This window comes from Muntiacus reevesi, chromosome 17 (assembly GCF_963930625.1).
Source record: "Muntiacus reevesi chromosome 17, mMunRee1.1, whole genome shotgun sequence".
Taxonomy (NCBI): domain Eukaryota; kingdom Metazoa; phylum Chordata; class Mammalia; order Artiodactyla; family Cervidae; genus Muntiacus; species Muntiacus reevesi.
In genome coordinates, this window is record NC_089265.1 from 43,057,556 (window position 1) to 43,080,091 (window position 22,536).

General features: G+C 38.5%; 1 protein-coding gene across 1 annotated transcript in view; it reads left to right on the forward strand.

The window, feature by feature from the left end:
• Positions 1 to 22,536, forward strand: part of CFAP95 (cilia and flagella associated protein 95) — an 86,642-nt gene that overhangs the window by 26,823 nt on the left and 37,283 nt on the right. The window contains exons 3-4 of the mRNA XM_065908199.1: positions 10,024 to 10,142; positions 10,708 to 10,776. Coding sequence (XP_065764271.1) covers positions 10,024 to 10,142; positions 10,708 to 10,776 — 188 coding nt within the window. The remainder of the gene's footprint in view (positions 1 to 10,023; positions 10,143 to 10,707; positions 10,777 to 22,536) is intronic.

The following is a 22,536-nucleotide window of genomic DNA, read 5'->3' on the forward strand; positions in this document are numbered from 1 at the left end:
GTTGAGTATCTTTTCATGTGTTTGTTAGCCATCTGTATGTCTTCTTTGGAGAAATGTCTGTTTAGGTCTTTTTCCCACTTTTTGACTGTGGTGTTTGTTTTTCTGGTATTGAGTTGTGTGAGCTGCTTGTGTATTTTTGGAAATTAATTCTTTGTCAGTTGTTTCATTTGCTATTATTTTCTCCCATTCTGAGGGTTGTCTTTTCACCTTGATTATAGTTTCCTTTGCTGTGCAAAAGCTTTTAAGTTTAATCAGGTCCCACTTGTTTACTTTTGTTTTTATTTACATTATTCTAGGAGGTGGGTCATAGAGGATCTTGCTTTGATTTATGTCATCGAGCATTCTGCCTATGTTTTCCTCTTAGAGTTTTATAGTTTCTGGTCTTATTTAGGTTTTTAATCCATTTTGAGTTTATCTTTGTATATGGTGTTAGGAAGTGTTCTAATTTAATTCTTTTACATGTAGCTGTCCAATTTTCCCGGCACCATTTATTGAAGAGGCTATCTTTGCCCCATTGTATATTCATGCCTCCTTTGTCAAAAAGAAGGTACCCATAGGTGCATGGGTTTATTTCTGGGCTTTCTATTTTATTCCACTGGTCTATATTTCTGTTCTTGTGTCAGTACCACACTGTCTTGATGACTGTAATTTTGTAGTATCATTTGAAGTCAGGAAGATTGATTCCTCCAGCTCCATTCTTCTTTCTCAAACTATTTAGGTGTTTGCTCAATCAGTGTGAGGCAGGAACTCAACTCCCCATAGTTTCCCAAATTCTGTCCTACAGTGTCAAGAGATTTGGGACTAGTTGACGGCTCAGTTCAACTTCTTAGTTTGGCCTTGGGGCCTGAAGAGTTGGTAATATCACAGACAGATGTGAATGTGTTGAGAAGTCTGGGTTTGGATCACATCCTGCCCCTCAAAGGCTGGGCTACTTTAAAAAAGGGTAAGCCTAGGAAGATCCATAATTCTACCATTGAGAATGCCTCTAGAAAATTCTCTGTTCTGCAAGATGATGGGAATAAATTAGCTTAGCCGAACCCATGCTGTTCCCCATTCCTTTTATAGTTATCATAGACAGAGACTAATAAACATAGCCTGAAAATGGGAGTTTATTATAAAGATGCAGCTGCCTGGATATGGAACAAGGACACTTACCGGACCCAAGGCAGCTCTCCCCCTCCCTCTCTTTTTCTCTCCCCTTCTCTCTCCCTCCCTCTTTTTCCTCTCTATCTGATACACACGCACACTCTCAGCATGTCTATTTCTCTCTGCGCTGTCCTCTTTTAGTCCCACAGCTTAAATCTCAGGGGTATTCTGCCAGTTTCCCCGATTTCCACCCTGCCCTCTTGCCTTTGCACCAGGCTGCCTAATTGGTCATTAGCCAGCACATGGATGGGGGCTCTTGAGTATAATGCCTAACTTAGAAAATAACCACCCCTTGCCACTTCTCCAAACCCAGCTTGCCCTTGCTTTCTTGAGCATGGTGAGAATGAACACAAGGTGTACAATGCAGGCATTGTCTGGCATGCACTTAGCATCTTTGACCCTTAAACACATTTATTTTTGATTCCTAAATAAAAGTGCTCTTGGTCTCTAGATTGTGGGAGGAAGTGAGATGAAGTGAAATATAAGGAGTAGGAACCTCAAACATTCATTCCTTATATTCCATGCATTGTAGCAGTTAAATCTCGGGTTTCATAGAGAATGTATAAATGAAATAATATTTACCTTCTTTATGACTTTCATTCATAGTCATTGAAACCTTGTCCTACCAGGTTTCCAGTGTGTGTTAGATAGGAATGTTACTGAATGAACTTGGGTCCACTTCCCAACCTGCAGCAAAGCCAAAATTCAGTTTGAAAATAGAGACAGGATTTTGAAAAAGGTGTGCTATAAGTCTCATCTGCAAAACTAAGTTACAGATATGAGGCTCTGGTAATCTATCTAAAGCAGCAGAGCAGCAAGAAGGGAATTAACTACATATTCATCAGTGGTGGGACAAAGATATGTGAGTAATCAGGCCCAGATGCGGCTCTGGGAGCTGAGATATGGGCCATGTAGAAGAGAAAGATGACAGAGAGCCATTTTAGTGCCTGCCCGAGAGCACCTCATGTAGGAATGGGAGAGGGATTTACTGTATTCCCATGAGCTGAGCCAGGACATCTAAGTGCAGAGATTGTCATTCTGTACCACATAACACACCGTTGATGTTCCCAGAAGGGATCTCAGCTTCTATTAGAACCCCGCAAGAAAGTTTTGAACATCCTTCAGTGTCAGAGAGGGTCAGACACAGGCAAACCCAGAGAAAGCCAAACCAAGAGTACATGTCCACTTTTCCCACATTTGCTTCTCTCCTTCCTCATCTTAAACCCTCAAGGAGCAAGAAGGAGTTGGGGTTTAGGGAAGAATTCCAAGGGAGACAATTGGGAAGAAGTCAGCTGAAGTAGACCAGACTGAAACATGCTTCTTGAGAACCTTTCATTTTAAATGAAATTTTGGCTCGTACATAGGACTGGGCATTTTACTTACTCAGTAAAACTGTTCTTGGGACAGAAGTAGCCAAAGGTTTTTATGTTATCTCAGTGACCAGAAAAGTCCTGAAGTGTGTCCTATATTTCAGCAAAGAGCATAAAAACAAATTATCCCTTTCAAGTAACTATGGATGGACAGCAATGAAAGAAGAATAGACTTGTTTTCTGATTGTACCTACTTACAAGACCAACTTGTTCAATGAGCCATTTGCCCATTTGTATATAAAATAGAAGTCTATTCACATCATCCCTCTCCATCCCCTTCCCTTACTTTAATTTTCTTCATGGCACTTCAATGACTGGACATATTTAAGACTTGTTAGCTGTTATTTGTCTGTCTCTTCCTACTAGAATACAAGCTTTATGGGAGAACAGATGTTGGTCTTTTTTGTTCTCTGCTATATCTCCATTTCCTCTAATGGTGTCTGGCACATTGTGTGTGTGTGTGTGTGTGTGTGTGTGTGTGTGTGTGTGTATTAGTCGCTCAGTTATGTCTGAATCTTTGCGACCCATGGACTGTAGCCTGCCAGGCCATGGGATTCTCCAGGCAAGAATAGTGGAGTGGGTTGCCATTCTCTTCTCCAGGGCTGGCACATAGTGGGTACACAATAAATATTTATGGAAGGAAGAAAGGAAGGAAGACTATATTCCACAAACATGTATTAAGTTCCTATTATTTTGTTAAGTGCTGGGATAAGAAATGTTGTGCCAAGTTATCATGATGAATGCTAGGGTTAGAAACATAATTCAAAGCAAGGTCACTGTACATCAGGAACTCACAGGCTTTTGGGGGGTAATGGGTGCATGCAACCACAGTGGTGGTATGTATGATAAATAATATGACAGGAAGAAGGTCAGGATGCTGTGCAGAGCACTTGAACTGAAATAAGTTGAGGGAGAGGGTCAAGGATGGGGAAGCCCTTGAGGCTTCCTAGGGAATCCTCTAGTGGTCCAGTGGTTAGGACTCAGTGATTTCACTGCCAAGGAACCTGGATTCACTCCCTGGTTGGGACACTAAGATCTCGCAAGCTGTGTGGTGGTGTGGCCAAAAAAAAATATGGCTTCCCAGTAGAGGTGACCACCTGAAGCTCCTGAGCTGAATGTTTAGAGGAACTATCTGTTGGTGGAATCTGGAAAGATACTACCCAAGTTTCAGTGGTGCAAAGTCAAATTCCTACCCCAATGACTGCTCTGGCTTCAGGAAGCTGAATGGAGCCATGGGTTCATAGGGGAGCAGTCATTCAAGCCATTGGAATTTCTGATTGTGTTAATAGTAGTCCAAATGATTATGGGAAGTAGTATTTTAAATTACAATAGTTTGTGTTATTTTATTTGGACTTCATTGAGGTGTTACTTAGCTATAACAGAGTGAGTTCCATGCAAAGTAAATGATCAAGAGTACATCTATCATTGTTTCTTCATTTGTTAAGTCCCTCACCCAAGGACCTCATGTCAGATTATGATCCCCTGTCATAATCACTTATGTAAGATCACTTCTAAGGAAGTGTTGCACATTGAATCCCATAAACTCAGAGGGATTAAATACAGAGTAAATTTGATGTTGTGTCACAGAAGATGAGAAATGTCAGATAGAAAGGAACAAACAGAAACTTGAGTAATTTTATCAAGCAGATTTTTCTTATACAGCTAATGGATCAATGCCAAGGCATTTTTGGAACAGGATAACACTGATGAGCAAATTAGGCTAATATTAGATTAGTATTAAGAACATCACAGTCATTTTGGACTTAAAATGGCAAATAAATGAATAGTACAAAAGTGTGCTAACATTCATTTTATGAACAGATGAATACTAAGTTGGTCTCAAATACGAGCTGTTCTGGTAGATGAAAATACAACATTTAAAAATTAAAAATCCTAAAAGGGGTATAATTATAATGGATTTGAGAAATTAAATTGTCATTTACTTAATTGGTTCAGGTATTTTCTCTTTCTTTGATTGACATAGTAGAATAGTATTTTGAGCACTACAGTCTTATAGATGCTTGCTGCATTCAGATCTAAGTACTACCTGAAAAATGCGTATGGATCAAATGTTTATAAATGGAATAATTTTAAATGTCAGTGAAAGAGAACCACTTAAACCAGGGAAAAGGAAGATGTTTGGAGAGAGTGGACTGTTGAGTCAGGGCCCTCTCTTGCTTTCTATCTCCATAATCTCTGAATTTGAAGTTGATACGACAGGTTCCAGCATATTCTCCTGGATTTTCGCTTTTCCTATGTCAGTACGATTGCATCTGACTTTCCTGTTTCAGGAATTCTGTGTAAGTTTTGGCCAACTTGAGTGTACTTTCCTTGTCTTAGGCTTCAGCTATGGGCTTTGGAATTCTATCAAGTATCATTTCTTGGCACTTGGAACGTGAATGAAAGGAGGTATTTGCCATTTTGATCCTATTACTCTCCTTTGCAACTCTTTTTCTGTGTCAATAGTCATGCCACATGGCTTCCCAGGTGGGTCAGTGGTAAAGAATCTCCCTGCCAGTGCAGGCGGTCCAAGAGATGTGGGTTTGATCCTTGAGTAGGGAAGATCCCCTGGAGTAGGAAGTGGCAACCCACTCTTTAGGTATTCTTACCTAAAAAGTTCCATGGACAGAGGAGCCTTGTGGACTGCAGCCTATGGGGCCTGCAAATGTCAGACACGACTGAGCAATTGAGCATAGTCATGCCCTAATTTAACTTTTAGAGAAACTAGCTTTTAATATTTCATGTGTGTCAATTTGCTTCTGTGCGTGTGTGCTAAGTCACTTCAGTCCTTCAGTATGAGTTAGAGGAGCATGCTTTCAGGGAACCCTATAAGGAACCCAAAAAGAAATGCCTGTTGGGCATCATTTAAAGTGAATCTTGCTGAGAGAGATTCTCCAGGGGGTAAGTTTTCCTCAGCATAAATAGGCTGGTTACATTCAAATGTGAAACTTGAGGGGAAGTCCTAAGTGACCTACTCTTTTCCTGTACCCATTACCCAGATTATACACCTACTGCTGCTGCTGCTGCTGTTGCTGCTAAGCCGCCTCAGTCGTATCCGACTCTGTGCGACCCCATAGACAGCAGCCCACCAGGCTCCCCCATCCCTGGGATTATCCAGGCAAGAACACTGGAGTGGGTTGCCATTTCCTTCTCCAATGCATGAAAGTGAAAAGTGAAAGGGAAATCGCTCAGTCGTGTCGACTCTTAGCGACCCCATGGACTGCAACCCACTAGGCTCCTCCATCCATGGGATTGTCCAGGCAAGAGTACTGGAGTGGGGTGCCATTGCCTTCTCCATACACCTACTGGCTTTTCTTAAATGTAGCCATACAGAAGAGTTCATTTTGGAAGATTAGAAATAGAGACTTAAAAAATTGATGCTCAGGAAAATGGGAAATAAGAGTGATATTATGAAGTGTACTTCCTGTATACATATTAGATATTTTTTATATTGCCATTTTACTCAAGCTAGATTTTATTATGCAAATTAAATGGAAATTTTAGTGATTATCCTGTAAGCTTGTGCTATGTTAATTGCACATATCAAATTGCCAATCTCCAGTTTGTGATACATATATATAAAGCCCAAAAGACTTTTAAACATATGGAAGTGTTTTTATAAATTATCCACCCTTATGTCAGGTTATGAACATTTCTAGACCAAAGTGATTTTTCAGATTAAGATGGTGTAGGATTAGGTTTGCCTACACACAACAGAGACCAAAAATCAACAGTGACTGTTCACATAAGGCTTTGTTCTTGTATATAAAAAGCCGACGGCACTTAGCAGCCCCCGGTGTTGAGCCGCGGGTGTAAGGGCCTGGGGTTGGGTCTGCTGTGTCCCACCCTCAGTACAGAGCAGAGACAGTGGGTATTTCTGTGGGGTCACGTTGGTGTGCAGCTGAGGAAATTAAATATGTGGCCTTGGTTCAGAAACCTAACAGATTGCCAGACAGAAGGAAACACTTGAAGTAAAGCTTCATAGGTAGAGTTTATATTTATAGCACTAATGTACATTTTGAAACCTTCTTTCAGGGGTAGGAGTAAAAGGGGAAGAAAGAGGGGGTGGGTGAAGGGGTAGACGAAAGCTTTAATTTAAAAAGAAAGTTCGACGAAAGGAAATTATTTTGATTAAATATATTTTATTTGAGTATTTTTGGACCATATTATTAAATTAATTGTTAAGCTGCAGTCGAATTGTGGAAGTGAGAGTTTTGGTAAGTATGGACCGCATTGTGAATCACTTGCCAGTTGTACTTTATGGAGCTTATTTTATGATTTAAAAGACTGTATTGTATATAGGAGGTATGTTATCTTCTCCTTATTTGTATGTTTACTATATACTTTGATATTTGAAATGTTATGTACTGAAAAGGCCACTTATATTTCTAGAAAAGATTGGATTTTATGCAACCTTTTTCCCTTGAATTAACAGCAGTAAAAAAAAAAAAATGAAAAAAAAAACTAGAAGATAACAAGCCAGGAGTGGTATGAAAGTTTGATAAATTGTCAGACACCTACTGCTTCTTGCTTTCTGCTCTGCCATCCCTTACAAAAGGCCCAATATGGCTGCTGGAAATTGGTCATTATGTCCACATTCCATACCATAGAAAGAGAAACAGAAGCTGGAGGTTGGTATATTAATTCCATTATGCCCTATTGTTCAGAACCAGTCACTGGTCATTTCTTTTTATAAGGGAGGCTAGAAATGTAGTCTGAAACCTCATGGGCCCAACTAAAATTTGAGGGTTCTATTATTGATGAATAACAGAAAGGGAAGTCTAATATTGGAGGATACTATTTACCTCTGTCTGATATGGGAGACACAGAGGATAAGTGTGGGCTCTGCTGACAGATTGCTTCTCATTGATTGTTGGCTTCACCACCTACTAGGTTGTAACTTTGATCAACAGTTTACAGTTTTCTGTTTCTTTATTTCTTTGGGTATAAAGTGGGAATAGAGTTTTCATGAGCATTTAATGTGAAGACATTTAGAATGGTGTCTGGTCAATGTGGTATTGTTATTGCCATTATTCCATGGTTTATTGCAACTCACTAAGCTACAGCCAGTATAGTCTCTGGGTTTTATTTACTACTATAGCTCTAGAACTTAGTAGGATGCCTGGCATTTCACAGATATGGATGGATGGATGAGTGACTGAATGAGTCAGACTGCTTGTTTTAAATTATGGAACTTCTTTTCTCTCTGGTTTACATGAGAGTTACTTAATCCCTTTCAACCTCAGTTTTCCCCTCCTTAAAATGAAGATAAAATAAGCCAAGAGTCCTTCCTTTCTCCCTCCAGATCTACTCTCCACCCTTCTCAACCCTGCTATGTACCAAGGAGGCTGACCTTTATGGACTATGTCAGTGAGTCCTTTTGCCCTCTGGCTTCCTGTGAATTGCCAGGAATTGGCCTGTGGAAGGCACTGACAGCAGTGGACATTTCTGCTTGGACAATTCAGTGGACAATTCTGGCTTGGACATTTCTTTGCTTTCCGCCTGAGAGGCCATTTTGGCAGTGGCTGTCTTCTATGGATTAAATGATCGTGTCCCTCTCAAACTCAAGTGTTGAAATTCTAACTCCCAGTGTGATGCAATTAAGAGATGGGGCATATGGGAGGTGTTTAGTTCATGAAAGTGGAGTCCTCATGAATGAGGTTAATACCCTAATAATAGAGACACCAAAGAGCTCTTCCCCACTTCTGCCATTGTGAAGACTGTGAAAAGAGGGCTGTCCATCAACTGGAAAGTAGACTCTCACCAGTCACTGCTAGTGCCTTGATCTTGGCCTTCTCAGCCTTCAGAATTCTAAGAAATAATTTCCTATTGTGTATAAGTCACTCAGTCTATGATATTTGTAACAACGGCCTGAGCAGACTAAAACACTGTGTCTGTTCTGAAAGCCACAACTACCAAGTGACCCTCTCTTTCCAGCTGTAGATCTGGGTTCCATAGCTGCCCCACCCTGTGACTCACCAGTATTGCTGTCGTCAGGGTGCTTCATCATTGTTTCCTGGTCTTCTGAATTCTGGCCACACTTTTATAAGGAGATTCTCTATTAAACTTTCTTCAATTCCCCCATATGATTTTTCTTTTCCTTCTGCCACCATAATTAATACATAACACTCAGGGTTGCTTTAAGTTTTTAGAGGGCTAATGTATATAAAATGCTTAATATGGTGTCTGATACAGAATAAGCAGTCAATAAACTTAAGAGCCACTAATGCTATTATCTGTTTATTTTTACTATTCATTATTTCAATTTGCTGGTACCTTTGTTTTATATAATTTTCAATGGTGTTGATTAACTTATTGAAATATTTACTGTCAAAAATGATTAGAGCATATCTAAGATTAATTGTTAGGCCAAACTTACACCTTGAAAAGAAAATGATACCTAGTAATTTTTTCCCTAAAAGATAATGCTTTATTTTTCATTAGAGTGTAAAATATGGAGCCCAATACAGAGTTCTCTGCTGTTTATTTGTGAAACTTGGGATCTCTGAGGAAGAGTAGTTGAGTTACAAGTGTAAGAGTCAGAGCTGGGAAATTAGGCTGGGAAGCTGGTGATTCAGGAGGTTGCGGTCTTAGGGGACAGAAATCATAGAGGTCATGGAGTAGACCAAGGAACCAGGATCAGAGACTATAGTTAAAATTGCTTTGAATTGGATGGGTTCTTAGTTTTACAGAGCCTCTTTAATCTTCACAAAAATGGACCAAAGGAATTTGACTGTAGCTCTAGGATACTCTTGCAGTTGAAGTCTCCAGATTTCTAAACAGTACTTTCTCTCTCTCTCTCTCTTTTTTTTGAACAAAATCTAGTGGAATTGATGTGATCTGGGGCTTCGTAGGATATCTTAGGGAAGCTTGTCTTCAGGTTTGTAGCAAGTAATTGGTTCTCTTGGTGGTAGTGAGTTCTGAATCTCTGCTGTGAACCTCCATATTTGTGATCTTCTAGAGTTTCGTATGGGAAAAATACTGAATCTTCAGCATACATTTTTATTCCCAAAATCCTCTAGACATTACCCATGATCCTTCTGCAATTGATTTGAGTGTATCCTATAATTATCAGGTTTTTCTCATAGTAATAATTGTTTGATAATTTATTGAATTATCCTCTGTGATAGAGAATGGATAACAATGATAATGATGGTATCTAAAGTCATGTGTGATTTACAAAGTGATTGCTATGTTTTCTTACTTAGAGAAGTTAAAATATACTAACCTTGAGAAGGAAATAGAAAGCAAATAAGAGTTAGTATTAAGTTGAATGAAGTACTTTCCATTTCACGGAAACAACCAATCTGATTTTTGTTCCAACAAAACATACTAAGGAATTGCCATTTTCACATATTTATGATGAAATCATTGACTGCTATGGGACATTTATTTTTTAATATGAATAGCCAACAATTAAAATCAGAATGTACTTCAACAGAAATATATTTTAGTAACTGAGAATTTTTAACTATTTTCTTTATATGTGATTTTTTATTTTTTCCAGATTTGGATATCAGAAACACGTGAAAAAATGGCACAAGTTTGTTTAAACACGAAACTGCCCAAGATAAAGAGCAAGGCTTTATTGAATGAGGAAACTATGAACTCTGGAATTATTGAAAGGTATGCTTAATATAGCCCTTTCCTTAGAACAAGCATCTGCAGGAAAGGGCTTATAAATAAGCAGTGAAGGAGGTAGGTTGGCTACCTACACATTATTGGACTACAGCAAGCATGGACACCACATCTCAAGCTGCCATGCTTTCTGTTCATGCTGCTCCCTCTGTCTGGAATTCTCTTTCCCTTGGTTGTTTGCCAGCCAACTCTGCGCATTATAGGTCCAATTAAAGGTCTTTTCCCCTTTACGTGTTTTTTCTGGTGATAGTTCTGACTACCTAGGTTTGAACCCCATTTCTACAATTTACTGCTAAAAGTTAGTGCCTTTCTGTGGAAATGCATGACATAGACTTCCTCTTGTATTGTAGTTATTGGACAGAAATGCTGAAATTTTCCATTTACTTGTTGAGATATTTTATTAATATTTTGCAAAGTGCATTAAACTCGAAAACATGGAAATCCTTTAAAAATTTACAATAAAAATTCAGCTCCCAAATTAGTTTTGTTTGGCTTTGAAAGTTTGTGAATGTCAGTTTGACATGTTTTCTAAAAGTTGTTATCTTGTTTCCAGGGACACTGGATTGCCTGCCACAAGTTTTGGAGCTCTGTTTACTAGACACCCAACAGATTGGCGCAAAATGTTCGTAATTCTTAAACTGCTGCAGGTTGCACAAAATGTTTCTTAATGGTTCAGAAGGTTTGTTTGCAGGGGTGAAGGAATTAGTGGTGAACAAAAGTCAACAAACTGTCCTTTATGTGGTATCTTACAGGTTTCCTTCCTTTCTTAAAAAAAAATGGTGTTTGTTTTTTTCCAATTTATTAATACCATCAGAGTGTTAGAAGAAAAGTAGGTTATCATTTTAAAAATATGAACAGTGATATATGTGTTTGTGTGCATGTGTATACACAAAAATTAGCATGAGACTTCTTTCCTTTTACAAGCTTTTCACATAAATATGCAAGCAATAATAATAATTATACAGTAGTCAATACCCAATATTTGTAGATTCTATATTTGTAAATTCTCTTACTGCTAAAACTGATTTATAACCCCCAAGTCAATACAAAGGGTGCTGTTGCAGATAATGATGGATATGCATAAAGACAGTAATGGTGGCAAAAAATTTGAGCTACCCAAAGCACACATTCCCAGCTGAGGTGGAACAAGGTGTGACTAGCTTCTTGTTTCAGTTTTCAGAGTGTATGCAAGTGTCCTTTGCACAATCATGTATTTTTTTGCATTTTTTGGGTGATTTTTTTTTAGTGATTTTGCTGTTTGAAATGGTTTCTAAGTGTAGTGCTGAAATGTTATTTAGTGTTCCTAAGGGCAAGAAGGCTGTGATATAATTTATGCAGAGAATAGATAAACTTCCTTCAGGCATGAGTTACAGTACTGCTGGCCATACTCAAAGTTAATGCATAAACTATATATTGAATAGAATGTCTTTAAACAGAAACACACATGAAACAAAAATATGTATTAATTTGCTGATGAAAATGTAACTAGAGCTTGAAGGAACCTAACCCTGTATTTCTCCTAATACGTTCAAGATTTTCTAATTCAGTGTTCACAATGACTTTCCAGAACATTACTGTGAATAGTGAGAATTAACGGTATAGGAAGAAACTACTATTGTTTTTAACTAATAAAAGAAATTGCTTTTGGAGACAATATAATTTGTCACTACAGAAAAAATATTTCTTTTCTACTCATCTTTCTAAAGAAGACAAACTTTCGTAATTGCTATAATGATATATATAGATATATAAGTGATGAAATATAGGTAATAATAAGCATGAAAAATTCTAAGTGTTGGATCGTGTATTATGGAGATATGAGTATATATCATCACTGGCAATTTAGTTGGTTTTGCTTCCTTTGAGAACTTGTCTGGCTTTAGAGCTAACCTACTTTGCAGAGTGTGCTTAGAGTGGTAGTGGAAAGTGCTGTAAGCTGACCCTGAGTTGTCTCCTACAACTCCAAGTAGAGAAAATATTCTCCGATATAGAGGAACTGGGCAGTATATCTTGAGGAGAAAGAAATGCCAGGGAAAATAAGTGCAGTTAAGTCCAGAGAAGTAGAGCAGAGGCACTCACCTCATGTCTCCTGCACTCACAGTGAAGACACCAGCTGGGCCTCCCTTTTCAGCGGACCATTTGTAGAGTCATCAAAAGCAGAGGCAACTGATCGTCTTATTAACAATACAGCTGAATTTCTGGTCTTAAAAATATCATGACACATCTAAAGAACAAAAGCATCATGAAGAATGAAAATTCGCAGTCAACTTCTACCAGATGAAATAGACCTGATGGAACAAATATAATAGGAATTGAAAACCAATGGAACAGAAATATAAAGCTTTATTACTTAGGGAAATAAAGAAAATGGTTGCAAATATAAGGCAAAATAATAAAAATCAGGTTGACCTTAGTTTCCCAACAGTAACACTGGATGCAAGAGCATAATATTAAAGTATTGAAGGAAAAGAATTTTGAATCCATAATTATTTAAATGTGCAAGTCAAGTAAAGATCCTTTCAGGTATACAAGGACTAGTTTCAGACTTACTGTCCTGCCACGAATAATGATAGAACTGGGCAAAATATTAATATGTTATGCAACTGTTGTCAAGGATTGACTAGCAACCAGTGGGGTTCTGTGCTCCTAAAGATGAGAACTGAGGATCACTTACTCACTGAGGTCACTTTTCCTGGCTATAGTGCAGGGAGGTGAGCCCAAGTGTAGAGCAGTGTTATTGTTGAGCTGGGGGTGGGGAATAGGAGTTTAGAGTTTCTGATGTAATTGGAATTTGTAGGACAGACTATTGGACAGAAGGAAGTTGTGTTTGGAGGTAGGAACAGAAGTCTGCATGGAGTTTCCCTCAGGTTGTTAGTCAATTGTTTGGCTCTGCATACACTATCAAAATAGTACATACTCCTGCTTTTAAAAAACCAAATGAAACTGTCTATAGTATTTTTTGAAATTTCACAATGCTGCCCCTTCCTGCATGGTAGTATTGTGTAGTGAACTTCAGGGCTACATTACCTACTTTCAAATCCTGGCTCTGCCACTTTCTAGCTGTGTGAACTTGGGCTAGTAACAGTTGCTTAACCATTTTGTACCTTGGTTTCTTTATCTGTAAAATGGGGCTAGAGTTATAGAGTTGTGATGACTAAGCAGGTTAAAACATATGAAACAGAACAGTAATTTGTGCATATATGTTAAATGCTAAGCAGATCTGCTGGTCCAGCCACTTGGCAAATACTTTTGGTCAAGAAACTCCTGTCTTTCAGTTCAGGAAAATATTCTTCATTTATTTCACTGATGATTTATACCTTCCATTTTCTCTGTTCTCACTTTTGGAAATACCTTATTTAGATGTTGGTTTGCCTGGCCTGGTTTTCTAATTTTCTTGTCTTCTCTCTATTTCATATTTGTCTTTACTGTCTACTTTACTCTCTGTGTCTTCAACTCTACTATTGAGTTCTCTTTTTGTTTTCTGAATCCTTCTGTTTTTATAGAATTCTTTTTTTGTTTGTTTGTTTCATGACTGAAATATATATTTGGGGATGTTACTAATAGTTAGTTTTACTAAATTTTTATCCATGCCTAGTATCTATTTTCTCTAAGATGCTTTTTTATTAGTTTGCCTTTTGTTTGTTTGGTATCTATCTTCCATTCTAGAAGCTTTCCTTAGATGTTTGGTAATTACTCCTTGGTTCTCTGTTCATGGGCTTCCCTGGTGATTCACCTGGTAAAGAATGTGCCTGCAATGCGGGAGACCTGGGTTCGATCCCTGAGTTGGGAAGATCCCCTGGAGGAGGGCATGGTAACCCACTCCAGTATTCTTGCCTGGAGAATCCCATGGACAGAGGAGCTTGGTGGGCTACAGTCCATGGTGTTGCAAAGAGTTGGACATGACAGAGCGACTAAGCATTCCTGTTCATAATTAAGAGATGAGGCTCAGAGCCTCTGTGTGAGGATTATTTATTTGGAGCTTCACTAGAGGGATCTAAGTGTGTCTTTTTTTTTTCGCAGAATCCCTGGTATCAGTATTTTAGTCTTTCCTTATGGGCTGGTCACATTCCTCAGAGGAAGTTCCCCAAACTTCCCATCTGAGGAGCAAAGGGCTAGTACCTGTGGTGTTGGAGTGAACAGGGCAATTGGCTTGGACATCCATGTTAATCCTTCATTGTGTATGGTTACTGAACTATGTTGTTGGTCAAGGACTTTCTGTTTTACCCTTTAAAGTGAATAAATTTCTAGCTTCCTGCTGAAGTAAGGGAGTAAGGAAGGGGCAGTTATTCAGCAATGGGGTGTGGAGGAGGATCCTGCCTGGAGTTTATATGCTTCTCAAATAGCTCTGCCCCAATCTTCCTTTGCTGCTTTAGGATTTGTTCACTTTTCTGCTAAGTCAGAGTCCACTTGTCCATCTTCTCTTGAGCTTTCAAAGTTCATTTCTCGTATTCCTTTTTCTGTCCTTCTTGTTCTTGTGGGTTTATTTTTATTTTTTGAATCTCTTTAATTTGACTTTAGTGAAGCTTTTTGAGGAAGCAAGATTCAATGTGTACATTCAATCTTAACCTTGAAGTCATTCAGTCTCATCTGAAATGTCGCCTCTTCTGAAGGGCCTTCCCTTCCTGTTGCCACTGCCAGCCCCCATTGTAGGTCTCTTGTGGGTGTTCATAATACCATGTACTTCTTTTATCCCTATCCAGTTAGGTTGCTGTTACTTACATTCTTATTTGCCTTTCTTACTGAATTCAGTGCTCTGAAGCAAAGGCTGTTGCAGCTCTCCCCAGTCCTAACAAAGAACCTGACCTACTGTAGATATAATTAATTTCTCGAATGAACAAACTATTTCTGATGTTGAACAGCAAATTATACTGGAAAAGGGGTATAACTAATTCCTGTTTTACTTGATTTTACAACTTTAAGTCCTGAAGAACTAAAGTTATTCTCAACGTTAGTTTGATAAGTACATTAAAAGACACGGTCTTTTTAGAAACTCAGCTCTGATTAGTTTGAATTACTAGAATTACTTGTTTGTTTTATTTGATGCACAAGTATTAGCAAGGAAATGAATACATGAGTACCTTCAACCATCCTCCACTAATTCCACTTGTAATTCTTTCTTTCAGTTAATGTACACTAATTATAGGGCATTCTATACAATAGAATGTTCTGGTGTTGTAGAATCTGCTCTCTTGAATATTAAATATTCTTTTGCTTCTTGCCAACTGTACAGCTGTAGAAGTTAAATGTCAACTTTAAAAGGCGGTGAATAAAAATGAGTTTGCTCAATGGACCAAAGTAATGTGCTTTAAATATAAAATAAAAGCTGTAATCATAATGTAAATTTAAACTTCAGGTTACCTTGATGGAAAAAAAATCAGAATACATATATAGCTTTGTTATTAAGGAGACATTAGTCAGATACATTTATCTTAATTTTAGATAACATTCATTATGTTGTGATAGCATTTGACAGTCTGTTTCTTTTCTTGCAACTCAAAAGCAGTAGCCCACCTACTTTATTTTGAGCCAATGTGAAGAAGACACAATGCCTCTCTTCCTTAAACTGGCAGCAAACATCTCAGTGGAACATACTGAAAATCAGAACAACCAGAATGTTGACATCACTGAATTTATCACTTCTGACCTTAACTAGAGAAAAGGGCTTGGTGAATAATTCCTCCCACACGTCACAGATGGAGATATGTTTTCAACAACTGCAATATATAGAATGGTCAGGTTGAGACCAAAAGTGATATTGATGACTTATACTTTAAAAATGAGATTAATATGCCTTGAGGCTGGAGTGAGCTTGTCCAGAACTAGAGTTATTGCTTCTCTTGAGAATTGATTGTATTTCCATCAGTGAGTAACCAAGGAATTGGCATTGGCCAGTGATAGAAAGGGTGAGAGTCAAGAAGGTTCAAAGATGTCAACAGTGCTCTTATGTTCTCAGATGGATATAGTTGCATGTTTAGGGTTCTCTAACATACATTACTTTTACTACATGGATAGAGAGACTAAAGGTCTAGAAAAATAATGAGGCATATTTCTTTTAAGGCACATAGGAAAAGTGGGTAGAAACATGAAGCTGTAACAAGTTAATCTAAGGGTCTTTCTTTGCCCTTCTACCTTGTTCTTAAGACTCCTCAAGGAGTTTTCACTTAATGTGAAAGTACTCTTTATGAGGGATGAAAAACTAACTCACTGTCAGAAGGCTCCTGGATATCTAATACAAAATCATTACATGATTTGTCCATAGAACCAGACAGTTGTAGCTGATTTATTCTAAGTAAGGTTTTTCATGTACAATATAATGTCTTGACTGTGTCTGTGACCACTAAACAAACAAGAAAGCAGAAACCAAATTGACAGAACAAACAACCACAAAAACTACATAAAGCAAATCCAATTTTGAGAGAGGTGGTATAAATATAATTTTAAGATCTTATTTCTCAGAAGCCCTTATTTAAATTTATGTACATAACCATATATGGTCCTGGGATAATGGTTCACAGGAGAAGTTTTTTTTTTTTTAGTAGGAAAAAGCCAATTCTAACATAGCATATTTGCTGGGTGAAAAGCAGATTCATGGGCTTCTGGGTCAGTTTGAGGGCAGCCCAGAAGTATTAATCACCTACTAGAGGGTAATGTGTCCTGTCATTTTTGCCAAATTTCATTGCCTTCTGTTGGTAGTGATTAGTGTTTATTGTTGAAATTTTATGATAAATGTGTCTCTTTTCCAGAATTATCCAAACATTTACGTGAGCCACCTGACTGGAGAAGAAAGAAATCAGTAGTATTTTAGATCACTGGGTAGCTTTTTGGCTATAGTAAGGGCATGGTATAGGAAAATAGGAGACACGGATTCTACTTTCAGACATGTGTTAAACCTACTATGTGACCTTGTGCTGGCTAATAACCCTCTCTGGGCTCCAGTTGTTTCCATCTGGAAAATGAAAGGATTGAACCAAATGATCTGTAAAGTCCTTTCCTGCTCTAAAATTTTATGTTTCTAAAGGAGAAAGGCATCTGTAGCTGCATAAATGGGCAAGTTAAATGAGGCCAAAAAGTAGTTCAGACAGTTAAGCTTTCATTGTTGGCACAGAGCACTTATCCATATGTGTGTGCAGTGATTACCTCACAGCAGTAGTAGCAAGCTTAGGCCACGGTTTAAACTCCCAATTCACTCTTCTCACTGGGGCATTTAACATCTGTAAAACCCTTGGCGCTCTTCAGAGGAAAGGGACTATATATGAAGAGCGGGAGGGTCTTTTTTCCTCTCAAAGTGTGAGGCATTTACTTTCTTTTCCTACTCAGGCACTTGAATTATGGCTTGTCTCTTGGTAAAATGCCACCAAGTTGTTGAATACTTCTCTACAAGAAAAAAGTTTAAAATTGCCTGATGGTGATGGTGATGAGGATAGCAACAAAGAAAATGTGGAGAGGAGAGTTGTGTGGTGAAATGATTATGGAATGAGAGGGAGACAGATCTGAATTGAATTCTTTTATCTTTTAAATTAAAAAAAATATTTTAAATTAGAGGATATTTGCTTACAGTGTTATGTTGCTTTCTGCCATACAACAATGTGAATCAGCCATAAGTATATATATCTGTACCCTCCCGTCTGAACCTTCCTCCCACCTTCCACCCCATCCCGGCGCTCTATGTTGTCACAGAGCAGAGTTGAGCTCCCTATGTCATACACCAGCTTCCTACTACCAGCTATCTACTTTATGTACGGTAGAGTAGACATATACATAAACATGTATATGTTTCAATGTTACGCTCTCCATTTGTCCCATCCTCTCCTTACCTTTGTCCATAGTTCATCAGGCACTCTGTCTATCAGATCTAGTCCCTTAAATCTATTTCTCACTTCCACTGTATAATCATAAGGGATTTGATTTAGGTCAAATCTGAATTTAGGTCAAATACCTGAATAGTCTGGTGGTTTTCCCTACTTTCTTCAATTTAAGTCTGAATTTGGCAATAAGGAGTTCATGATCCGAGCCACAGTCAGCTCCCAGTCTTGTTTTTGGTGACTGTATAGAGCTTCTCCATCTTTGGCTACAAAGAATGTAATCAATCTGATTTCAGTGTTGACCATCTGGTGACGTCCACGTGTAGAGTCTTCTCTTGTGTTGGAAGAGGGTGTTTGCTATGACCAGTGCATTCTCTTGGCAAAACTCTATTTGCCTTTGCCCTGCTTCATTCTGTACTCCAAGTCCAAATTTGCCTGTTACTCCAGGTGTTTCTTGGTTTCCTACTTCTGCATTCCAGTGATAAACAGTAATATTCTGTCTTGATGGCCTGGATAACCACAGTGGTGTGGTCACTCACATAAAGATAGATATCCTGGAGAGTGAAGTCAAGTGACCTCAGAAAGCCTTACTACCAGTTACACTAGTGGAGGTGATGGAATTCCAGCTGAGCTATTTAAAATACTAAAAGATGATGGTGTTAAAGTGTTGCACTCAATATGTCAGCAAGCTTGAAAAACCCACCAGTGGCCACAGGACCAGAAAAGTTCAGTGTTTTCATCCCAATTCCAAAGAAGGGAAGTGCTAAAGAATGTTCAAACTACTGGACAATAGCACCCACTTCCCATGCTAGTGAAGTTATGCTCAGAATCCTTCAAGCTAGGCTTCAGCAGTACATGAGCCAAGAACTTCCAGATGTACAAGCTGGGTTTAGAAAATGCAGAGTAACTAGAGATCAAATTGCGAACATTCACTGGATCATAGAGAAAGCAAGTGAATTACAGAAAAAAAAACCTACACCTGTTTCACTCACTACGTGAGAGCCTTTGTGTGGATCACAACAAGCTGTGGAAAATTCTGAAAGATATGGAAATACTAGACAATCTTACCTGTCTCCTAAGAAACCTGTATGCTGGTCAGGAAGCAAGTTAGACCCTCACATGGAACAACTGACTGATTCAAAATTGGGAAAGGAGTACAACAAAGTTATATATTGTCACCCTGTTTATTTAACATATATGCAGAGTACATTATGTGAAATGCTGGGATAGATGAGTTACAAGCTGGAATTAAGATTGCTGGGAGAAATATATATAGATGATACCACTCTAATGGCAGAAAGCAAAGAGAAACTAAAGAGCCTCTTGATGAGGGTGAAGGAGGGGAGTGAAAAATTTGACTTAAAACTCAACATTCAAAACACTGAGATCATGGCATCTGGTCACATCACTTCATGACAAATAGAAGGGGAAAAACTGGAAACAGTCATAGATTTTCACTTCCTGGTCTCCAAAATCACTGCAGAAATTGCCTGCAGCCATGAAATTAGAAGACTCTTGCTTCTTGGAAGGAAGGCTATGACAAACCTAGGCAGAGTATTAAAAAGCAGAGACCACTTTGCTGAGAAAGGTCCATATAGTCAAAGCTATGCTTTTTTGAGTAGTCATGTACAGATGTGAGAGTTGGACCACAAAGAAGGCTGAACGCTAAAGAATTGATGCTTTTGAACTGTGGTGCTGGAGAATATGCTTGAGAGCCCCTTGGACAGCAAGGAGATCAAACAAGTCAATCCTAAGGGAAATCAACCGTGATTACTCATTGGAAAGACTGTTGCTGAAGCTGAAGCTCTAATACTTTGGCCACCAGATGTGAAGAGCCTGGAAAAGACTCATTAGAGAAGACCCTGATGCTGGAAAAGGTTGAAGGCAAAAGGAGAAGAGGGTGACAGAGGTGAGATAGTTGGATAGCATCACTGATTCAGTGGACATGAACTTGGGTAAACTTCAGGAGTTGATGAGGGACAGGAAGGCCTGGCATGCTGCAGTCTATGGGGTTGCAAAGAGTTGGACACGACTTAATGACTGGACAAAAACAACAAATATTCCATTTAGATATATCTCATTTATTGAGGTAGGTTTATATTGTTATAAACTTCCCTCCTAGAACTACTTTTGCTATATCCCATAGGTTTTTGGAAGATCAGTGATATATATTGAAAAATTTTGGAGAATTTTACATAGATGTCATCTACAAAAAGATATGGGTTTCCTCAGTGATGCAGGTTCAACTCCTGGGTTGAGAAGATCCCCCAGAGGTGGAAATAGCAAGCCACTCTAGTATCCTTGCCTGGAGAATCCATGGACAGAGGATCTTGGCAAGCTACAGTCCGTAGGGTCACAAAGAATCAGACATGACTGAAGGGACCTGGCATGCACACATGGGTTTTGGTTCACAGTGTTTTCATTGTCTTTTGTTTCTAGGTATTTTTAAATTTCTTTTTTTGATATTTTCAGTGACATCCCGGTTATTTAGAAGTGTGCTGTTCAGCATCCATGTGTTTTTTTTTTTTTTAACTGATTCTTTTTTCCCTGTAATTGATATCTAGTCTCATTCCCCAGTGACTCAGAGGGTGAAGAATCTGCCTGAAATGAAGGCGACACAGGAGACACAGGTTTGATCCCTGTTCAGGAAGATCCCCAGGAGAAGGAAAATGGCAAACCACTCTAGTATTCTCCTCCGAAAAATTCCATAGACAGAGGAACCTGGCGTGCTACAGTCCAGAGAGTTGCAAATAGTCAAGACACAACCAAGGGACTAACACAGCAGTAAGCACACAGAGTTGTGGTTAGAAAGTGTGCTTGATATGATTTTAATTTTCTTAAATTTACTGAGGCTTGATTTATGACCCAGGTAAAGAGCCTCTTGATGAAGGTGAAAGAGGAGAGTGAAAAACCTGGCTTAAAACTCAACATTCAAAAAACAAAGATCATGGCATCTGGTCTCATTACTTCCTGGCAAATAGATAGATAAAAAATGGAAACAGTTATAGACTTTTTTTCTTGGGCTCCAAATCACTGTGGACAGTGACTTTAGCCATGAAATAAAAAGGCTCTTGCTCCTTGGAAGGAAAGCTATGACAAACCTAGATAGTGTATTAAAAAGTAGAGATATCATTTTGCCAACAAAGGTCTGTATAGTCAAAACTATGGGTTTTCCACTAGTCATGTACGGATGTGAGAGTTGGATCATAAAGAAGGCTGAACACCAAAGAATTTATGCCTTCCAGTTGTGGTGTTCAAGAAGACTCTTGAGAGTCTCTTGGACAGCAAGGAGATCAAACCTGTCAATCCTAAAGGAAATCAACCCTGAATATTCATTGGGAGGACTGTTGCTGAAACTGAAGGTCCAATACGTTGGCTACCTGATGCGAGGAGGCGAAATTGGAAAAGACCTCGATGCTGGGAAAGACTGAGAACAGGAGGAGAAGAGGGCAGTAGAGGATGAGATGATTGGATGGCCTCATTAACTCAATGGACATGGGTTTGGGCAAACTCCAGGAGAGTAAGGGACAGGGAAGCCTGGTGTGCTGCAGTTCATGGGGTCGTAAAGAGTCAGACATGCTGAGTGACTGAACAACAGCTAATGTGATTTGGAGAATGTCTCATGTGCACTTGAGAAAAAAATGTATTCTGCTGTTTTGGAATGGAATGTCCTGAAGATATCAATTAAGCCATCTGGTTTAAGACTGTGTTTCCTTATTAATTTCCTGTGTGGATGATCTATTCATTGGCGAAAGTGGGGTGTTAAGGTCCCCTGCTATTATTGTGTTACTGTTGATTTCCCCTTTTATGTTTGTTAGCATCTGAATTCAATTCTTGATTTCCTTTCTTTTGTTAAAAAATTATTTTACCAAAATACAGTTGACTTACAATGTTAATTTTCACAGTAGAGCAAAGTGATTCATATATATATATATACACACACACACACACATATATATATTCAGATGAATACGTGTATTTATATACCCACATATGTCCTTTTTCATATTCTTTTTTGTTATTGAATATAGTTCCCTGTGCTATACTACATTAAGTCTTTGTCATTTAATCCATTTTATACATAATAGTCTGCATCTGCTAATCCCAAACTCCCAATCCACCCTTCTCTCTTAGCAAACCATAAATATGTTTCTCTATGTCTGTGAGTCTGTTTCTGTTCTGTAAATAGAAAGTTCATTGTGTGATATTTTGGATTCCACGTGTAAGTGATATACAGTATTGAGTTGGCCAAAAAGTTTGTTCTGGTTTTTCCATACCACCCTGTGGAAAAATCCGACAAACTTTTTTGCCAACCCAGCATTTGTCTCTTTCTGAGTTACTTCACTTAGTATGATAATCTCTGTGTCCATTCATGTTGCTGCAAATGACATTTTTTCTTTATTTTTTATGGCTGAGTAATGTTGCATTGTATACATGCACCACATCTTGTATACATGTATACAAGATGTATACATGTACCATATACATGTCCATTGTATACATGGACCACATCTTCTTGATGGACATTTAGGTTGTTGTGAACCTGCTGCTATGAACGTGCAGGTATCTTTTTGTTGATT